At 45.3% G+C, this 19,317-nt stretch overlaps 1 protein-coding gene across 4 annotated transcripts in view; it reads right to left on the reverse strand.

Moving 5' to 3' along the window:
* Positions 1-19,317, reverse strand: part of CLUAP1 (clusterin associated protein 1) — a 62,753-nt gene that overhangs the window by 28,529 nt on the left and 14,907 nt on the right. For all 4 annotated transcript variants that reach the window (XM_059484347.1, XM_059484346.1, XM_059484344.1 and 1 more), the window contains 3 exons: positions 13,581-13,664; positions 11,905-12,038; positions 10,351-10,492 (listed from right to left, as the gene is read on the reverse strand). In XM_059484347.1, the coding sequence (XP_059340330.1) occupies positions 10,351-10,492; positions 11,905-12,038; positions 13,581-13,664 (360 nt within the window). The remainder of the gene's footprint in view (positions 1-10,350; positions 10,493-11,904; positions 12,039-13,580; positions 13,665-19,317) is intronic.

Consider the following 19,317-nt stretch of genomic DNA (forward strand, 5'->3'; position numbering starts at 1 on the left):
TAAATGAGTAATTTACTCATTCAATCCAGTAATTCTCCCCCTAGCACAATTCTGGAGTGACTTTTAATGCAAATATTAATAATATTAAACCTCTCTGCCCATTTTACTGTGCACAGTGCATGTTTTTTATTGGAATGATCAAACAGTGTACAGCTGGCCCCAGGAGACTGCACAGTCTGTCCCTGGAGGCTCTGGGGACTGGAGTGGATAAAATCTGATGCCACAGCTGACCTGGCTAGGGACAGAATGAATGTGTCATTCAGTGACTAAGAAAGCAGGTTTAAAAGTGATTTAGTTGACTGGTTTTCTATTAAAAAAGCCCCAAAAGACAACAAACAAAGCCCAGCTCAAAACTTTCCACCTCAAATACTTCTCTGCACTGCTGTGCTGGTTTCAAGGCCAGGTTGGAGCACCCTGGGCTGGTGAAGGTGTCCTTGCCCAAGGCACTGGGTGAGCTCTAAGGTCCCTCCTGTTGGGAAGGCAGAAAGTTTGACAAGGAAGTCTCACAGATATGTGTATGCTTAGCAGAAAGAATTTTCAATGTAGGGTCTGATGGAATAGAGATGGAAGCAAGTTTTGATATAGAAGAAAAGAATTGCTGAGCCAGTCTCACTGGATAACCAAGGAGGCAAAGGGTGTGTTAGTTAGAAAGGGTTTTTATGACTTAGAACAAAGGATAAGCCCACCTCAAACAAGATGTTTTTACCAAGCAGAAAGAGAGCACAGGCAAACAAGGCAGCAAAGTCGCAAGTAGAAAAAAGGTCTCAGAAAACTGAAAAACAACTTCTAGCTTAAACTGTAATGTACTGACTTTTAGTGACTGGAGAATAGTAACATGAATATGGTAATTATAGTAGTTATGATAGGCTATAGATAAAAGTTAAGGTATAGATTGGTTCTATTGTATGAAGATGCTCAGCAAAGAAAAGTCTATAATGCATTGTAACCAAAACCAAAGGGTCTCCAGGCCTGCCTGCAGCTGCAGCTGACAGCTGTGGGCACAGCTGTCACCCACCACCCTGGGCTGCTGTGACACCTTGGATACAATAAACTGCATTTTGGAGAGCTGCCTGGAGTCTCACATCCCTCATTTTGGCTCTTACACCCTCCCAACCCAAACCATTCTGTGGTGTCAGAAGTCCTCCTGGCCCATGCAGGAACCACAGGTGAGAGCCAAGGGAGTCCAAGGGAACAGCACTGAGCTCCCTGCTGGGGATTTGTGTGAGTGCCCTTGGCAGGACAGACACAGGAGGCAGAAGGATTGGGAAGGCACTGGGAGAGGCTGCATGAGACCAGGGCAGGGCACAGGCCTTTCAGTCATCTGCCAGCACTGAGAGAAATCTAAACAGAAGGAAAAAAAGTTAAAAAATAAATCCAGACTAACATTTTCTGCCCAGAATTTTCCATTTAAAAACCTTTCGCACAAGAAGTTTTAAGTCAGGAATAACACAGACAACTTCATTACTACCCGAAATAAAATGGCAGAAGCTGGACTTCATCTGTGTATCAGATGTGTTCTGTACCAGCATTACATGCAATGCAAATTTCCCCTAATGCCAACTCTCCATTTCTCCTATTTGCTTTTGTGGAAGGGATGAATTCTAATGGCTCAATAACAGCTCATTGAACATTCCCTTCATGGATTACATCTTTATTGTAGTGAGCTTATAAGTGATCTTGTTTGGATGTGTAATTTATTTGAATTAATGTACAATTCTGGGGTCACTTTGCAGTGCCTGAAGAAATCATCACCCAAATTAACAGAGATTGGAAGTTGGGAGGCACAGCAGTGTCTTGTTCAGCAGCACAGAGCAGTCATTGCCTGGTCCCTGCCAGACTCCTGAATTACCCCTGCCTGTGGCACAAAGCTCAAGTGTTCAAGGGGGTCAGGATGGCTCTGGCTTTTCAAGGAGAGTGTTTACCACATTAAAGGGCAGCTGTTGGTGGTGGACTTGAGGGTTCCAGGAAAGGATAATGGACTCTGCTGCCTTTTATCTAGAGATAATTATCTCAGTGCAACCCCCATTTCCCACAGCAAGAGCATCTTCAAGAGGGGTACACTTCAGTTTATTCCTGATCTCCCACCCAAATGAACTGGCAGCACGATCCAGCCTCTCTCAAACTCTTGTCAGAGAGGAATCACAGACCTGTTTTTTGTCATTTCTCCAGCTTGAAAACATTTGCACTCCCACTTCCTGCTCCCCAGGACAATGCTCTACCTACTCCTAAAATGACTGGAATAAAACTATTTCCAAACATGTCCTTGGGGTGGGCTGGAGAAGGAAGGGCAGGTGAGTAATGATGCAGACAAACCTTTTTAGCAAGGAGGTGACAAACACAGCTTCTAGGACTGCTCTTCCGTCAGTTCTTTAACACAAAAGAGCAGGTAAATAATTTCTGAGCAATGGACAACACCAGCAGGTTTCACCTCCTGCTTCTCTGGTTTCCATGCTCTGCTCTCCTCCATGGAATAGCAGGGATACAGGAGAGCTCCACTCCAGGTTACTCCAGGGATTAGGAAAGTGGAGCTGTTGGTTTAAACACCCTGGTGCTGAGCAGGAACTGATGCAGGATGCACTCTCTGGAGTTTCCCAGCAGAAGGTGGCCACCAGCAGGGATTTCCAGGGAATGTGGCACTGCCAGGGGCATTCAGACCCTGCTTTGTGGTCAGGTTCCTCCTCAGTCCTCTCACAGATGGAAAAAAAGCCTGAGGAGGAGACTCAGACTCACAGGTCAGCAAATTCAATAAAACCAGGGGAGTCCCACAATGGAGGTTTCCATTGATTTTGGAACTACATCCTGCTCAAGCAAAGTCCATTCCAAATGGGAATGGAAGTGGATTTCCAGCAGAATAAATGTGATCCCAGCCCCCCAGGCAGCAAGGGGTGCAGTTTGTCCTGGGATTTTTTACTTTCCTTGTCCTGATGTGTGACCCTGCTGCAATGCAGAGCTGGGCCCATGGGTTATCCCAACATCAGGATCCTCTCCAAAGGATCCCAGAGCTCTGGGAGGAGAGGCAGGGACTGCACAGGGCACTGCCAGCCCCTGCCAAGGCTGCTGCCAGCACATTTATCTCAGAGGGGCACCTTTCACAGCGTGCCACTTCCACAACTCACTGACCTCAGTGAGGAATTGCTCTCACACAGGCAGAAAACTCAGAAAACTGAGAAAACTGAGAATTTTCCTGTTCAAAGACTCAGACCTCACTGTTTTGCAGCTGATCAGATTATGCATGTTTATGCAAATCAAAATGCCACTCTCACAGCTCCTTTTCCCCACTAAATACCTGCAGCAGAGCATAAACCTCCTCAATTTCCTGTACATCATTTTAACACTACCCACTTATGTCATTTGGTGCAAAGCACCAAACATCAGTCCTAAATTGAGTTATTTTAGATTTTTTCTTTCAACCTGTTTAAATGTTTCTCAATTCTTTAAATGTTGATCTCTGGGGAAAAATATAAATTGATCTTCTTGATCAGTGTTGTTTCAAGTAATCTGATTGTCTCTATTCTGAGTGAATTTCAAGTGATTTTTGTTACATAATTCAGACATCTAAAGTCTTTGTGAATATTCAGCAGGATAATACAGGGAAGGCAGGAAGACCATAATATGAACCAGACACTTATTCATCTCCTTCCCAACTGAAGCTGGATAAAAAGAAGATTTAAAACCTACAAAGCAGCACTTTGGAATACACTGGAGACTGTTCTCATGCATTGCTGCTTCTCCTATGGAGTCACTGCACAAGAAATTCAGTGAAACAAGTGAAGAACTGAATTTATTAGAGACCAGAAAGTTCTGATTTCTCTTTGTGACAGTCATCCATGGATTTCCAAGCCATGCAGTCAGTGAGAGCTGTTACATCTCACCCTTCACAGAAACAGCTGCTCTCATGACAAACTCACCCTGAAAACTCAGCCCATCCTCTCTGTTCCTTCCCCAAGTGCAGAGGATTTAATTTATAAAAGAATTAGCACAGATTTATAACAGCAGCAAGAAAGAACCAGACTGAGAAACCTTTACAGAGGGCTCATAGCCAACCACAGCACCAAGCCCTGAGGCACAAGGAACCTCTTTACCCTTCAAGGGCTCCTGGAGGCAAAATATGAATTTTTCCATTGCTCAGAAAAGCCTGTAAGAGATTTGGGATTCAATAATCTCTTGTTTCATCTCTAGCTCTGTGACAAAATAAGCTCTGGAGTGTGTCAGACATGAAGAGCTTGAAGCTGTGAGTCAAACAGCCCCAAATCTGGGATCCTAAGGCAAGTTTGTCACCCACTGGCACATCAGATATCCAGATAATCCCTATGAAAACACAGATCTTTGAGCACTGAGTCGATCTGACTGAGATAATTGAACTGATCTCAATTGTTTGCACTTCCCAAAAAGTTCTCCCACAGCTTTAACGGGAGAGAGTAACAACAGAGCCCCAGGAGCAGGCAGGCATGACCTGCCTCAGGGCAGTTGCCATGGTATTGGCAGGGCACTGCAGAATTTTATTTCAGTGGAATAAATGCACACAGAACCTTTTCATCTTCCCTGATGCACTCTCCACACATCCTCCCACCTTCCATCTCCACTTCTCCTTTCTGTGATCATCATTTCTCAGGCAATAATTTCTTTTGTCCTTTTCTCCTACGCTCCACTGCCCCTTCTTCTGTGCATTCCCTTCCCCCTGCTCTAATTTTTTCCACATTTCCCCAGTGGTTTCTGTGTCTCAGTGCACCAATACTGGCACCCTTGCACACTGAACTAAAGGCCAAAATAGAAGCAACCAGCAATTCAGCAGCCTGTGCTTATTTTACATCTGATGTTCCACACAGCCCAGCAGTGCTGCACCAGGACTGCTCTCCTGGCACCTGTAAAATGTTTAAAGCAGTCATAATTCAAATGCACATTAGTTAGAAGATTAAAGACTGTAACCAGCTGCTTGTCATGTTAACCTTGTGCTGGCTATTGCAGCAAACAGCTGTCACAGTGGGAATGGTGAATTTAGTTCAGTGCAAAAAGCAGAGAATCAGAGTGGAGCAGAACTGATGGCCCTATTTATTATGATGTGCATATTCAGAAGCTCCGCTAAAAAGAATTTAATGAAAAGGGGATTTTATGTGGGGAGGGCAGGTTGCAAAGGGTAAGTCACAACACAGTTTTTTAATTTGGAATTGCATGATTAAGCATGAAGGGCTGTTTGCTGATAATTCATAGAATCAATCGTGGAATGGGTTGGCTTGGAAGGGATCTCAAAGCTCATCCCATTCCATCTCCTGCCATGGCAGGGACACCTCCCACTGTCCCAGGCTGCTCCCAGCCCTGCCCAGCCTGGCCTTGGGCACTGCCAGGGATGCAGGGGCAGCCACAGCTGCTCTGGGCACCCTGTGCCAGGGCCTGCCCACCCTCACAGGGAACAATTCCTGCCCAGTTGTCACAGACATGTTCTATGAAAAATCCTTTTCTTAGGATTTTTTCCTTCTGAGAAGCTGGGAGGCCTCAGGAACAAAATGCAAACATTGATTATCTGCTGCTGTGGAATGCAACAGGTGCATCTGGGATTGGTTTCATGTGGTTGTTTCTGATTAATGGCCAATCACAGTCAGCTGGCTTGGACTGTCTTGGTCAGTCACAAGCCTTTGTTATCATTCCTTTTCTATTCTTAGCCAGCCTTCTGATGAAATCCTTTCTTCTATTCTTTTAGTATAGTTTTAATGTGCTATGTATCATAAAATAATAAATCAGCCTTCTGAAACAGGGACTCAACATTCTCATCTCCTCCCTCATCCTGGGACCCCAGCAAACACCACCACACCCAATATCCCACCTAAACCTCTCCTTCTTCACTTTGAACCCATTCCCCTTTGCTCTATCTCTACATGCCCTTGAAAACTCCATAATGATGAAAAGAAAAGCAGTTTAAGCAATCCCAAACCAAAGATAAAGGACTGAGTGGCTAAGAACATCCTCATCCCTGTGTCCAGCACTTCATGGCACTCCTCAGCTGAGATTACACACAAGCAGCACAAAAACAGTCTGAAAATACCTTAGGAGAAAGCAGCTGAAGAGGAAAGTACTTCTGGGGTGTCCTCTGAGAAGCACAAGAAAGAATAAGCACATTCTCTCCAGGGAAAAGGCAAATGCTGACAGAAATTGCCAAGTTATTCTGGCATTACATAAGCTAATGCCAAAACCACCTTTTTGAACTGTATTAGCCTGTGCTGTTCTTTAAAAGAGAGGCATTCATTTATAATCCAGAGAGAATTCCAACCCCCAAATCTGAAAAACTCCTGAAAATTGGGTTTTTTAGAACAGCCAAAGTTCTAATAGCTTCTGTGTCTAAACAACTGAAACAATTCCATCTTAGAAACAAGGTAAAAGTGAATTAACTGTGCTGAATCTTTTTACAAAGCAGAAAAATATGACCCCATCTTTGAGAAGACACAGCTCATAAATCCACACCTTGGCACAGAACTGCAGGAAGATGGATTAATTCCATGAACAGCACCAAGAAACAGAAGGAGAATCAAAGAGGTAAAGGAGGCAAAGGAAACTGCAAAGACAAAAGGCCCTTGTTTAAATTCCTTGGATCCAGGAGTAAGTTGTGCATGACAGCTGTCAATAAGTGTAAGAAACTCACTGGAAAGACAAATCATGTGTGGACTTCTGCCTTCTCCAGGTGATAATGGCCAAATAATTGTGGCTTTTTATCCTATATTTCAGCAGGTGCCACATCAGACAGGCAGGTGCTCAGCAGGAGCTGCTTCATCACCAATGAACTGTTGGCTCAGCCTCACCACCAGCCTGGCAGCTCTTTTAGCACAGATTTGTCAGCCCAGTGCCTGGCAGGAGCCTCCCACTGATCACACCCCAACCACTGCTCCCTGGGACAGGCAAAGCACCAGGAGGCTCAGGACAACACCAGGAGCCACATGGGGATGGACAACTCGGCATGGACAAAACACCTTGAAAATGTACACAGCCAGCAGCTCTGGAGGGGCTGGCATGCCTCAACTGCTCAGTGGCACTCAATTAAAATCTTGAAATCACTTTGCTAATTAGGAGCTGCACTCTGGCCCAGGTTGGTGGCTGTGGATACCCAACCACTCTGAGTCCAACTGCAGCACAGAGCAGGCTCATTATTCAGCAACAGCATCAGGCTCTCAATCAGAACAAAAACTCCTGAAAATGTGGATTAAATCAAGGAGAGGGGCCCAAAACCAGAGCTCAGAACAGCACAGGGAGTGCTGGATTAATCTAATTACTCTGCTGATGCTTTTTGCTGGCAAGCTCTTTAGCAAATACACAGCAATGATAAAAGAATTGCCTCATGCTGTTACTGCAGAAGTTAATTAAGATTTGTTTGGTGGAACAAAAGACAAATCAGGGTTGGGGAAAAAAAAATCAACATAATTTTCAGTGTTTCTGACAGCTGGAGTAAGTGTGTTTTAAAATAGATTAAATGTAATTATCCTTGTTATTTTTTCCTCTGTTGATGCTGAAAATGACACAAGATTATAAACTGTAGGACAACAAGCAAAGCATTGCTTTGGAGCAAAATGTTCTATTTTTTTTAAGCATGTAACAACCCACAGTTCTTCACCATAAAGCAGCCAAAGTGCTGCTTTGACAAGCAGAATCTGAAAAGCAGATCCAGACTGAAAGAAGTGACAGACACATCCTTGTGCTCCAGGCTGGCCAGAGATTAACCCAAAATGGATTAAACAGTGCAGCCCCTCACTGGTTTGGAAGTGCCCCAGCAAATCTCTTGGTTTAGCTGGGACCCAGATTAGAATCATGGAATGGTTTGGGTTGGAAGGGACCTTAAGGCCCACCCAGTGCCACCCCTGCCATGGCAGGGACACCTCCCACTGTCCCAGGCTGCTCCCAGCCCTGCCCAGCCTGGCCTTGGGCACTGCCAGGGATCCAGGGGCAGCCACAGCTGCTCTGGGCACCCTGTGCCAGGGCCTGCCCACCCTCACAGGGAACAATTCCTCATTCCCAATATCCCATCCATCCCTGCCCTCTGGCAGTGGGAGCCATTCCCTGTGTCCTGTCCCTCCATCCCTTGTCCCCAGTCCCTTTCCAGCTCTCCTGGAGCCCCTTTAGGCACTGGAGGCTGCTCTCAAGTTTCCCCAGAGCTTTCTCTTCTCCAGATTAAATTCTTCAGCCTCTTTCAGTCCCCAAGTGCTGGAGTTTGATTTTGAGAATTGACATCTCATAATGGCTTCAAATTCCAGTTTGGACTCCAGCACTTCTGAATATTTGGCTGGAAGAGAGAGACACACACACACAGACACACCCCCCTCTTCTTCTGCAGCAAAGGCTGCCTGAGTCACTGCTCCTGCCCACAAAGAGATGGTCACAGTCTCATCCTTTACATGTTCCAAGTATTTTTAGGTACAACTGATAGAAATGTGCGAAGCAAATCAATGTTTTTTTGTCATCAGCTTTTATACTTTTTAATTCTGCACTAGACTGAAGCATTGTTCCCTGCTTATCCTAGGCAACCACAAGCTCAACCATATGGGTAGGGTCCCAGGAGTGTCAGAGAAAGGAGAAAAAAGGGAAATAAAGTGTGCTCTCCATATTCTAATCACGGCACAGCCGTGAATGACAAAGGCTTTTTCTTTGTCTTATTATCTTTTAACAAAAATCCCCAAAGAGCTGAGCACCAACTCATTAACAAAGTTCTGCACTCGAATTCATAAACACTTTCAGGTAGCTCAGTTCAAAGCATTTCTCCTCTGGCTGTGAAGTCTCAATGGCATTTGAACAGAAGGGATAAATCAGATTTTAGGCTTCACTTCAAAATTATGATTTAATTGAAGGCTTTTTTTGAGTGGGGGGTAAGGATATGGTGAAGAACTGGAACAGAGAGCTAGAAGTGACTTCAGATAGGAGATGAAAAAACTTGTACAGAGCCAGTGCTTGTGAAGAGAGGCTTGATGGGAAACTGCTTCACAGGGATTAACAAGGTACCAAATGCCCACATCAGCTTTGAAAAGATATTTTATCCCTCAAGCAAGTAATGCAGCAAAATATTTGAGACTTCTCAACAGATGGTTTTCCCTGTGTCCAAAAGGTGGTGGTGGAATGAGGAAGCACTGATGAACAATGGGTTAATTGGTTCACTAATGAGGCCACAGCTCAGTGCTGTGTCCACTTGTGGGCCCCTGACAACAGAAAGGACATTGAGGGGCTGGAGTGGGACCAGGGCACTGGGAAGGGTCTGCAGCACAAGGAGAAGGGTCTGGAGAATTCCTGAGGGAGCTGGGAAGGGGCTCAGCCTGGAGAAAAGGAGGCTCGGGGGGGACCTTGTGGCTCTGCACAGCTCCTGACAGGAGGGGACAGCCAGGGGGGTGAGGCTCTGCCCCCAGGGAACAGGGACAGAACAAAATGGCCTCAAGCTGTGCTGGGGAAGTCCAGGTTGGACATCAGGAGGAACTTCCTCGTGGAAAAGGTTGTTAAACACTGAAAGGGGCTGCCCAGGGAGTGGCAGAGTCCCCATTCCTGGGGAAAGCCTGGATGTGGCACTCAGAGTTCTGGGCTGGTGACAAGGTGGGGATGGGTCCCAGGTAGGATTCAGTGGTCTCAGAGGTCTTTTCCAACCCCATGGATGCTGTGATTCTGTAATTTCAGGTTCAGCACACCCAGCAGCATTAGATCCCAGGGGAGAGGGTTCACTCAAATGTGTTTTCAATGAACAGAAGACAGAGTGGGTAATGACTGTGAGAAAGATGAAAATAAAACAAGAACCTGCTGGAAGCTGAAGGAATGGCCAGCTGAAAGTATTACCCCAAAGAAAAGTCTGGATCAAAACAGGATACAGATGCAATTATCCACAAAGAGAATCACACTGACCTGACACAACTGAGCAAGTCAAGAGAAGGCAGAATTCTGCCAAACAAGAGTGAAGTCTGTGAGGGGGAAGATCCCAGCACAGCTGATCTCCTCAGTGTTGCTCTTGGCTGTTTCTATTGATACTCTGAGGAGACTGAAGAGCCTTGTGCTGAGACACCCTTGTACATCAGCAGACAACAGGAGTAAACATCCATTGTATGCAGCAAAAGGAAGATCAGAAATTCTGAAAACGTTCTTCATGAACAAAAGCCAGCAGCTGAAAATGAGTCAGGGGGCAGAGACTGGCAAGAGCCATCAGTGAACTGGTTTAACTGGTTTCACTTTAACTTTAGCAGCTGAGCTTGGCCAGGAGCAGCCACAGTCACTGGACTGTCCCTCACCTGCCAGTGACTCAATCAACTCCTGATGTGCTGCTTTGGAAAAGGAGATTAAAACATTTTCTGTTGCTCTGCAGGCTCTAAGTCCTGCTGAGCATTCCCAAAGTGTCCTTCCTACCTCAAACATCTCCTGCTCTGTCCGTCTGTGATCATCCAGGAGCTGCTCCATGTAGGTCAGATTCCTGAACTTCTCCAGGTAAGTGCTGTACTGCCTCTGCAGCTGCTCCTCAATCTTCTCATACTCATCCATGAAAGCAGGCCTGGGAGGGCAAGCACAGGGAACTCAGTGAAATCTGCCCAGAAAAGCTGAGCTGCCCCATCCCTGAGAGAGCTCTAGGCCAGGTTTTTTGGGGTTTGCAGCAACCTGGGACAGTTGGAGTTGTCCCATGGCAGGGACTTGGAATGAGATGAGCTTTAAGGTCTCCTCCAACCCCAGCCATTCTGTGATTCTAGGGCTCTATAAATATTGCTCTGAAATACAGAATTCTGAAATGCTATTTTAGCTTTGCAGCTGCTCTTCCATTTCCACTAAACCAAAAAACCTCCTTTTTTTAAGGTTAGCATTGGCTTTGCAGCTGCCCTTCCATATCCACTAAACCAAAAAACCTCCTTTTTTTAAGGTTTCACACTGCTTCAGAGGATAAAAGCTCAAGAAAAGCCCCTCACTAAACAATCCTGGGAATTACATGAAGCAAAGAGAAGGGGTTTGTGTACAACTCCCTTTTCCTTTCACACAGGCACAAAGGCAGCATTTTGGCCTCCTCAGAAGGCAATGTTAGATTATTTATGCTGCTGTTCCATAACTGCACTAAATGTGCAGACTTTGCTGGGGACTTCCTTGCTACAAAAGTGTCCTGGGTCACTACAGGGTTAATTAAACATTATGATGAAGTGATGGTGTCATTACACCTGAGAGCTGAGTGATGCACCCCAAAATCCACTGCTGCTCAGAGCTTCACACCCACCCAATCCACATCTGCAGAGTGGTGCTGATAAAACAGGGATGTGAATCCAGGTCATTCCTTCCACCACTCCCTTGCCTAATAGTTCCTCTTTTTTAATATTAGGTCAGATTGGAGATTGTATAAACCTGCAAGTTAATTAAGGGCCAGAAACCAACCCAAGCTGTGAACCTGAACACTCCAATGGGGATTGCAAGGAGGGAGAGGGACTCAGCATGAGGGGACTGCAGTTATAGTGTATATATAGTTATATATACAATGGGAATGGGCTCAGACTGAAGGAGGAGAGGTTTAGGGTAGATATTGGGAATTGGGAATTGTTCCCTGTGAGGGTGGGCAGGCCCTGGCACAGGGTGCCCAGAGCAGCTGTGGCTGCCCCTGCATCCCTGGCAGTGCCCAAGGCCAGGCTGGGCAGGGCTGGGAGCAGCCTGGGACAGTGGGAGGTGTCCCTGCCATGGCAGGGGTGGCACTGGATGAGCTTTAAGGTCCTTTCCAACCCAAACCAGTCTGGGATTCTGTCATTCTATGAATCTTCTGGCAGACTGTAGCAGTGCCCAGAGGATCTGATCCTAACAAGGGCTGCAGAAGGAATTTTTCAAACTGGTGGTGAAGACCAGCAGGCTGTGGGCACAGAGGGGCTGTTTGCACCAGTTCCACCCTTTCTGTTCCCTGTACTCCTCCCTGCAGCAGGTAACAGTTCATGGTCTCACCGAACACTCTGCAGGGTCTGCAGCCTCTTCTGGCTCCTTTCCAGCTCCAATTTTCGTTTTTCAATCTTGGCTTCCAAATTGGCTTCATCCAAAGCCACATTATTCAACATGTCTTTGGTCTTTTGGACTTCTTCCTGAAAGAGAAGGATGGTGAACCATGGCTGGCACTGGGATAATTACATTTATCTTTCAGATGCTTAACATTGTTCTGGATAATCTCATCTGTGTTTACTCAAGTAGGCAATGGAAATTCAAAAGTTCTTTGTGGCCAGGATAATGAACTAACTGGACATTTGTAAAATACCTGATTTTCTTTTTGCCAACATTCTTAAAGAAGGAAAAGCCCCACAGCTGTAACTTTAGTTTTCCTTCTCACTGAGGAAGCAGTAGAAGGCAGGAAGAAGCCTCTCTTTTGGCATCATTAAGGTCTTTTTGCATTTTATCTTAATGGAATCATTCAGGTTGTTTCCAACCTTAATGATTCCACGATTCTCTCTGAATAAACAGATGAGAAATGCATTTGTTTCTTTGTACTATTTTAGGGAATTTTAAGCTTCCATAGTTTGTTTCTTTTCTCTTCAAGATACAAATCAGTTTTATAAAGAACTTCCTATATCTGAATATCTTCATCCTTTCCAAAGTTTTGTTTTATCCATTTCTTTTCAAAATCTGGGAAGCATCTTGAACATTTCAACATGTGCTACAAGGACTAGGAGGGGAAGTGGGAATATTCCAATTGATTCAAATGTGCTGAGTACATCTAGTGTGCTCAGGCTCAAGAAAAAGAAACCATGAGCATCTTTTGAGGGGGAGGGAGGATTCCACTGCTGGAATTCCAGCTGTGAGTGTTGGTGCTGCTCAGCTCCAACAGGTCATTCCATGAAGTGGGCCAGGATTAATGAGCTGAGTGTGTGCCAGTGCTGTGTGCCAGGAATCCTCTCTCATGGAGAAGAGGAGTAAGAAATGTACATCAACAACATTTAGTAATTCACACAGGTTGTGAGCAGATTTCCTGGAATCTCTCTTGATTATCCATTGGTTGTTTAAACCTGGAACTCCATTCTTGTAGTCAAACTCTTGGACTGGATACAGTTTGCAGTGAAATAATTGAGAGGGAGTTCATTAACTGGGAGTTAATTAACTCCCTCCTCACACAGAGCAGCTGAAGGCTCAGAAATTCTGGAAGGCAGGTACTGGAGCAAGGACAGAGCTGGAAAATTCAGGACAGACACAAAGCCCTTCCCAGCAAGCAGCTCAGGGTGCCCTGGCAGATCTCAGTGGCACAGTGCAGCTCTCACCCACCCCTGGCCAGCTCAGCTGCTCCCACAGCCCAGGCACCTCTGAGGACCCTCCCTCCAGCCCTGACTCTGCAGAGGTCACAGGGCTCACACAAGGTACAGGGTGTAATTTCTGGGCTGATTTGGGCAATTTTTATCCCTCCTGTAGGGAAATAAAAACCCCTGCTTTGGAGTGAAGCCCCTAACAGAGGCAGGGAATGTGACTACAATGTGTTTTCCCTCACAAGAGGGGATAAAAGCAGCTCTTAGATGCATCAACTGCAGCTGCAGGTGATGGCTTTGGCACTCTTTATGCCAGGCTGTTGATAAAAAGAGCTAATTTCTTCTTGCAGCAGAAAAATGATAATTTTGCAATCAAATAAATGATATTTTGCTTACCAGAACACTGTTAATGGCAATTTTCATCACCTTCTCAGCCTCATTTATCTCCAAAGGTCTGCCAAGAGATTCTGTCCTTGCTTCCTATGAAATAAAATGAACCAATATATTTAAACACTACACAAAGGAATTAATTTATGCAGAACTGAGAGTGAATCAAGCTACAATGATAGGATGATCTGCATAATAAATGGGGTAGGATTTAGTGTTTATTCACCAAGGCTGAGATGATTTAGAGACCAGGAGATGATGAAAAAGTGAGTTGAGATGAGCAGGAGGGAGCAATCAAGGCATCTTTCCCAAATGAGGTGAGTGCTGTGTCTGACTGCAGCTATTCTTGAAGGCAGAGTTTTGGCAACTGCTGTGATTTTACATGTGGAGCACAGAAGATTCCACCACCTGTACAACCCATGAAAACACCAGTGCAGGTGGAGGAGCACAGTGTCCCAAAAGTGTGGAGTTACAAGGACTACAAAGGCACCAAACTGTGCCAGGCAGGTGGATGTCACAGACATCATCACATTTTCTTTTATGGAAAATCCTTTCCTTAGGATTTTTCCTCCTGAGAGGCTGAGAGGCCTCAGGAACAAAATGTAAACAATGATTATCTGCTGCTGTGGAATGCAACAGGTGCATCTGTGATTGGTCTCATGTGGTTGTTTCTAATTAATGGCCAATCACAGCTGGCTTGGACTCTGTCTGAGACACAAACCTTTGTTATCATTCTTTGCTATTCTATTCTAAGCTAGCCTTCTGATGAAACCTTTTCTTCTATTCTTTTAGTATAGTTTTAATATAATATATATAATAAAATAATAAATCAGCCTTCTGAAACATGGAGTCAGATCCTCATCTCCTCCCCAATCTGAAAACCCCTGGGAACACTGTCCCAGGTGGACTCTGAGCACTGACCCTGCCAGAGCTCCAGGAGCCTTTGAACAATTCTCCCAGGACAGGATGGGATTATGGAGTGTCCTGTACTGAATAATCTCTGTGGGTCCTTCCCACCCAGGATATTCCATGATTCCATGTGCCTCCCATGCCCATGTGAAAATTGCACACTGCAGATGTTATGGGCATCTCTGCTTCTGACAACTGAGTGAGTCAGACTCCTGAAAACCCCCCCCAGTGATCCTTGTTTAGATCCCAAAGGATTTTAAAAATCCCTCTCAGCAGATTTGGGGACACATAAGCTTGGCTGTGCACTTGTCTAATTGATGCCTTAAACACTGACCTGGTCATTACATAAAAACTTCTGATTACTTACTTGGCACTGGAAGGGAGGAGAGGGAATTTTGCAGATGTCCCTAAAACAATCTTACATTGGCAAAACACTTGGTAACGGGTGGATAAAGATGGAGAAAGCATCTCTCTAGAAAATATCTGATTAAGAACCCAAAAATGCTTTGTGCACTTTGCCACAAGCTGTACCCAGCCCACCACAGGAGGAATTCTGGAGCAGATTGAATAACTTTGCTAAGATGCCATGCCAGACTCTCCAGATTGCACAGCTCAGCTCCAGCAGAGCCTGATCCCTTCCCACCAACTCCAGGGAACTGCAGGTTGAACCCAACCTGGCAGCTCATCCAGCAAAACAATAAAAGCAGCTTTTTGTGCTGAACTTATTCCTCTGCTGGATCAGGTGTCTGAGCAACCCCAGCACATGCTGCACAAAGGCTCATTTTCCTGGCATGAGAAAAGAAGGAGAACAAACATTCTGCTGGGGAGAGTGACAGCAGGTACATCTGTTGGTGGCAGTGACTGCTCACACTGCCTGAAGTGCTCATGAAGTGCAGAGAAAAACAAACTCCAAAGCAGCAAGTTTATTTGGGCAGAAATAGGATACAAAACATGCAATACAAATTCCCAAATAATTCCATAGATAAATGTTTTTGGAGGAGGGTGGGGAAGAATAATGTAGCTCAGTTGTTTGGGAACATTTACCATTTCAGAAGCTCAGTAAAATCCCTGTTTATTTGTAAGGCCCTTGCCAGGACCAGCAAAATCCCATTTATTTGTGAGGCCTTTGTCAGGACCAGCAAAATCCCTGTTTATTTTTCAGGCCTTTGCCAGGACCAGCAAAATCCCTGTTTATTTGTGAGGTCCTTGCCAGGACCAGCAAAATCCCATTTATTTGTGAGGCCTTTTCCAGGACCAGCAAAATCCCTGTTTATTTGTGAGGTCCTTGCCAGGACCAGCAAAATCCCATTTATTTGTGAGGCCTTTTCCAGGACCAGCAAAATCCCTGTTTATTTGTGAGGTCCTTGCCAGGCCCAGCCTGGTGCACACATTGCCCTGCCAACTGGGCTCAGAGGGTCTGGGCCACAGAGCAAACACATTTCAAACAAAACAGCAGAGAAATGGGAATTCTTGTCCTTTCCACTTGCAAAGAGGTCAAAGGAACAGCAAGGACTGCAGTGTGTAATCATAAACAACTCCCTGAGCAGCTCCTGGTGAAACACCTCAAAACATGAACAGGGCAGGGCAGGGAGCTGATTGGTTGGAGAAACTTTGAGGATCTGCCCTTTTAGCTGGAATAATTAATGCAAGTTTAATTTCTTTCCTTCTTCTGCCTTCCTTCTAAGAGCCCTGAAGTTCCATGCACACACCACAGCCTGGCACAGAAATCCACATAATTTTCTACAAGGTTCAGTCCTCCAGCCACACCTGCCTGCAAAAATCTGTCAGTGAAATGCAGAGCAGTGGAAAGCTGGAATTTGTATTTCAGACTCCTGGAAAAGGAGAAGTTCAGGGCAATTAACCCCTCCCACCCCAAGAGATGGAGAGGAGAATCCTCTGTGCACACAGCCCATCCCTAAAACTCTGCCTTAGAATGGGCAGAGTAACTTCAGTGTTACAACAGAGCCATTAACCTGACTTTGACTCTCTGGAGTAGCAAGTCTAAATGGAAAAGATATTAAATATTATGGAAAAACAGTAATATATAGTGGAAATATAATGGAAACATAAATATATGTTAAGTCTATCAAAACCACTAATATTTTTTGTGGATGTCTGTCACAGCTTCCCTGGGTAACAGTCACTGGGCCATTTCCTGTTACCCTGTGAACATTCTCAGAGAGCAAACTTTTGTCTTTAATATCTCTTTTCAAGAAGAGCCCTTTGCAAATGCATCCACCACTTCCCTTACTGGGAATCCCTCCCCAGTTGTTAACTGAGCTTCATTGTTAACTGAGCTTCATTCCCAGTTAACAATGAAGAGCCACTATTGCAAAGCCCATTGTGCAAATATGCCCAGGGAGGCATTTTCAACTGACAATGGATTTCCATTTTCATGGACCAGAAGCTGATAAAGCAGCTTCAGTGTGCATGATGTATGGAAAATGGATGCACTCTTCTTCTAAACTGCAGGAAGGAACCAAGAGAAGTAATTAGGCATGACCAGCATGCAAGTCACTGATGATAAATGTGGTGTAATAACATGTTCTGATGTGGTCAAGGTCTAGCAGAGGTTTCTAAACACATTTTTTGTGGTAATGAACAGAAAATAAAGCTTTTTTTCCTAGCAGACTGGTCTTGCTGTGCCTGCTCCATCCCTGGAAGTGCCAAGGCCAGGTTGGATGGGGCTTGGAGCCACCTGGGATAGTGGAAGATGACCCTGCCCATGGCAGGGGTGGAACTGGGTGATCTTCAAGGTCTCTTCCAACCCAAACCATTCCATGATTCTTTTTCTGAGTTTTTCAGCTTAAATATTTCTTTGTTTTCCAGGAGTTCAGGTTAAATCTTTCTTTGCTTTCCAGGAGTTCTAAGTCTGATGCACGCAGAAGTTTGTGCATTCCTCACTGCCACTTCAGCCTCAATCCAGGCAGCCCCACACCCCCTGCTCCCAGGGAATTCCAGGTGTCCCTGAAGGCCACAAAGCTCTCCTGTAGGAGTTTGTTACTCAGGGAGTTCACTCACCCATGCTGGGATCACATCTGGCCAATCCAGGGATGATTTGGCACTGTTATATCAGAACAGGGAGGCTCATGAGGGACATTCACCCCTCTGAAGGAATCTGACCCTTCCCAACAGCCCATCTGCTTCTTTAGGACATTAAAGCCATGGCAAATGAGAATTTTGCTGCTTCCAGACTATGCTGCTTGGTTTCATGCTCATCTCAGTAGCCAAAGGGTGTCCACAAAGATATTTCCCTGCTCAGCAATGCAGGGCCTCAATCAGTGCTTCAAACCCTCAGCCATGCCAGCAGGTAAAACCCATGCCACAAGGAGAGAGGAGCAAGTGGAAAATGTAATTTTTCAATGGATAAGAAAGAATCAGAAGTAACTTGCATGTGGTTCTGCTGAGGCAGGAAAGGGAACTTAAAAGATTTCTGACAGGGATGAATTCACACTGCTCTGCTCCCTCCCTCACCAGCTCCATCCATCTTCTGGCTCTGGAGCTGATGCTCAGCTGACAAACCCCAGGATGTGCCTCCTGTGATCCTTCCACACCCTCAGAATCCTCACCTTTCATTTACTTTGTGCAAGGTTTGAGGGCAGACTGCATTGGCAGAGCTTGGGTCAGCCCTCAGCACTACATGAGGTCACTTCATGGCTCCTTGGCCACGAGGTGGCCTGGGATGTCTCCTCCAGACTGTGGGAACGTGACAAGGAACTTCTTGTTCCAGAGCAGAAGCTAAGCCTGTGAGTGAAATTCCAAATACCAAATTCCAAAATTCCAAATTCCAAACAAATTCCAAATGCAATCAGCTAGAAATGGCTTCATTTGGTTGGTTCACAAAGGAAAAAAGGGCAAGGTTGGAAGAGACTGAAAGTTCACCTGATTCCAACTCCCTGCCATGGGCAGGACACCTTCCACTGGACATAACCATTCCCAAAATGCCAGGAGAAATGTGCCACCCCCTACTTTACAGCTGATGCCATTTCTTCAAGCTAAATACTCCTGGGAAGGCCAAACAGAATGATTTCTGACTTTAAATATACACACACAACTGCAGTTCTGGTTAAAGCTACATTGATTCAACACTGGATCACAGGTGCAAGGGTTAATTTTGGATTCCCAGTTTGCAATAAGCCCTCTTCCTCAGAGTGATGGGTTAGAAGCAGGACTGTTCAAAAAAACTGAAGCAAACCAATTCTCCAGAGTTGTGGCAATTTCAAGTTACAAATTTCCACTCCAAGTTGTGTGTGTGGCAGCTCTGTAAGCAAAGCCCAGGAAATGAGAGAAATTCATTTATCAGCCTCCCTCAGGCAGTGTCTCATACCCAGAAGGAACATTTGGCAGGCAGGAAAACGCTTCCAACATTCCCAATAAAATGAGTTTTTGCAATAAAGTTCCAAAGAGCTGGGAGTGATGCAGCTACCTCAGAAATCACATCTCCCTCTGCCCCCAGCAGCTGGGCTGGGAGGGGGAAAGAAGGAGGGAAGGAAGGAGGAAAAAAGGAAAGAAAAGGGAAAGAAGAAGGGAAGGGGAAAGGGAGAGGAAAAAGGAAAGGAAAATAAGGGAAAAGGAAAGGGGAAAAAAAGGGGAAACGAAAAAAAGGGGAAAGGGGGGGGAAGGGAAGGGAAGGGAAGGGAAAGGAAAGGAAAGGAAAGGAAAGGAAAGGAAAGGAAAGGAAAGGAAAGGAAAGGAAAGGAAAGGAAAGGAAAGGAAAGGAAAGGAAAGGAAAGGAAAGGAAAGGAAAGGAAAGGAAAGGAAAGGAAAGGAAAGGAAAGGAAAGGAAAGGAAAGGAAAGGAAAGGAAAGGAAAGGAAAGGAAAGGAGGAAAAGGTAAG

The sequence above is a fragment of the Ammospiza nelsoni genome, chromosome 17, assembly GCF_027579445.1.
Source record: "Ammospiza nelsoni isolate bAmmNel1 chromosome 17, bAmmNel1.pri, whole genome shotgun sequence".
Classification (NCBI taxonomy): domain Eukaryota; kingdom Metazoa; phylum Chordata; class Aves; order Passeriformes; family Passerellidae; genus Ammospiza; species Ammospiza nelsoni.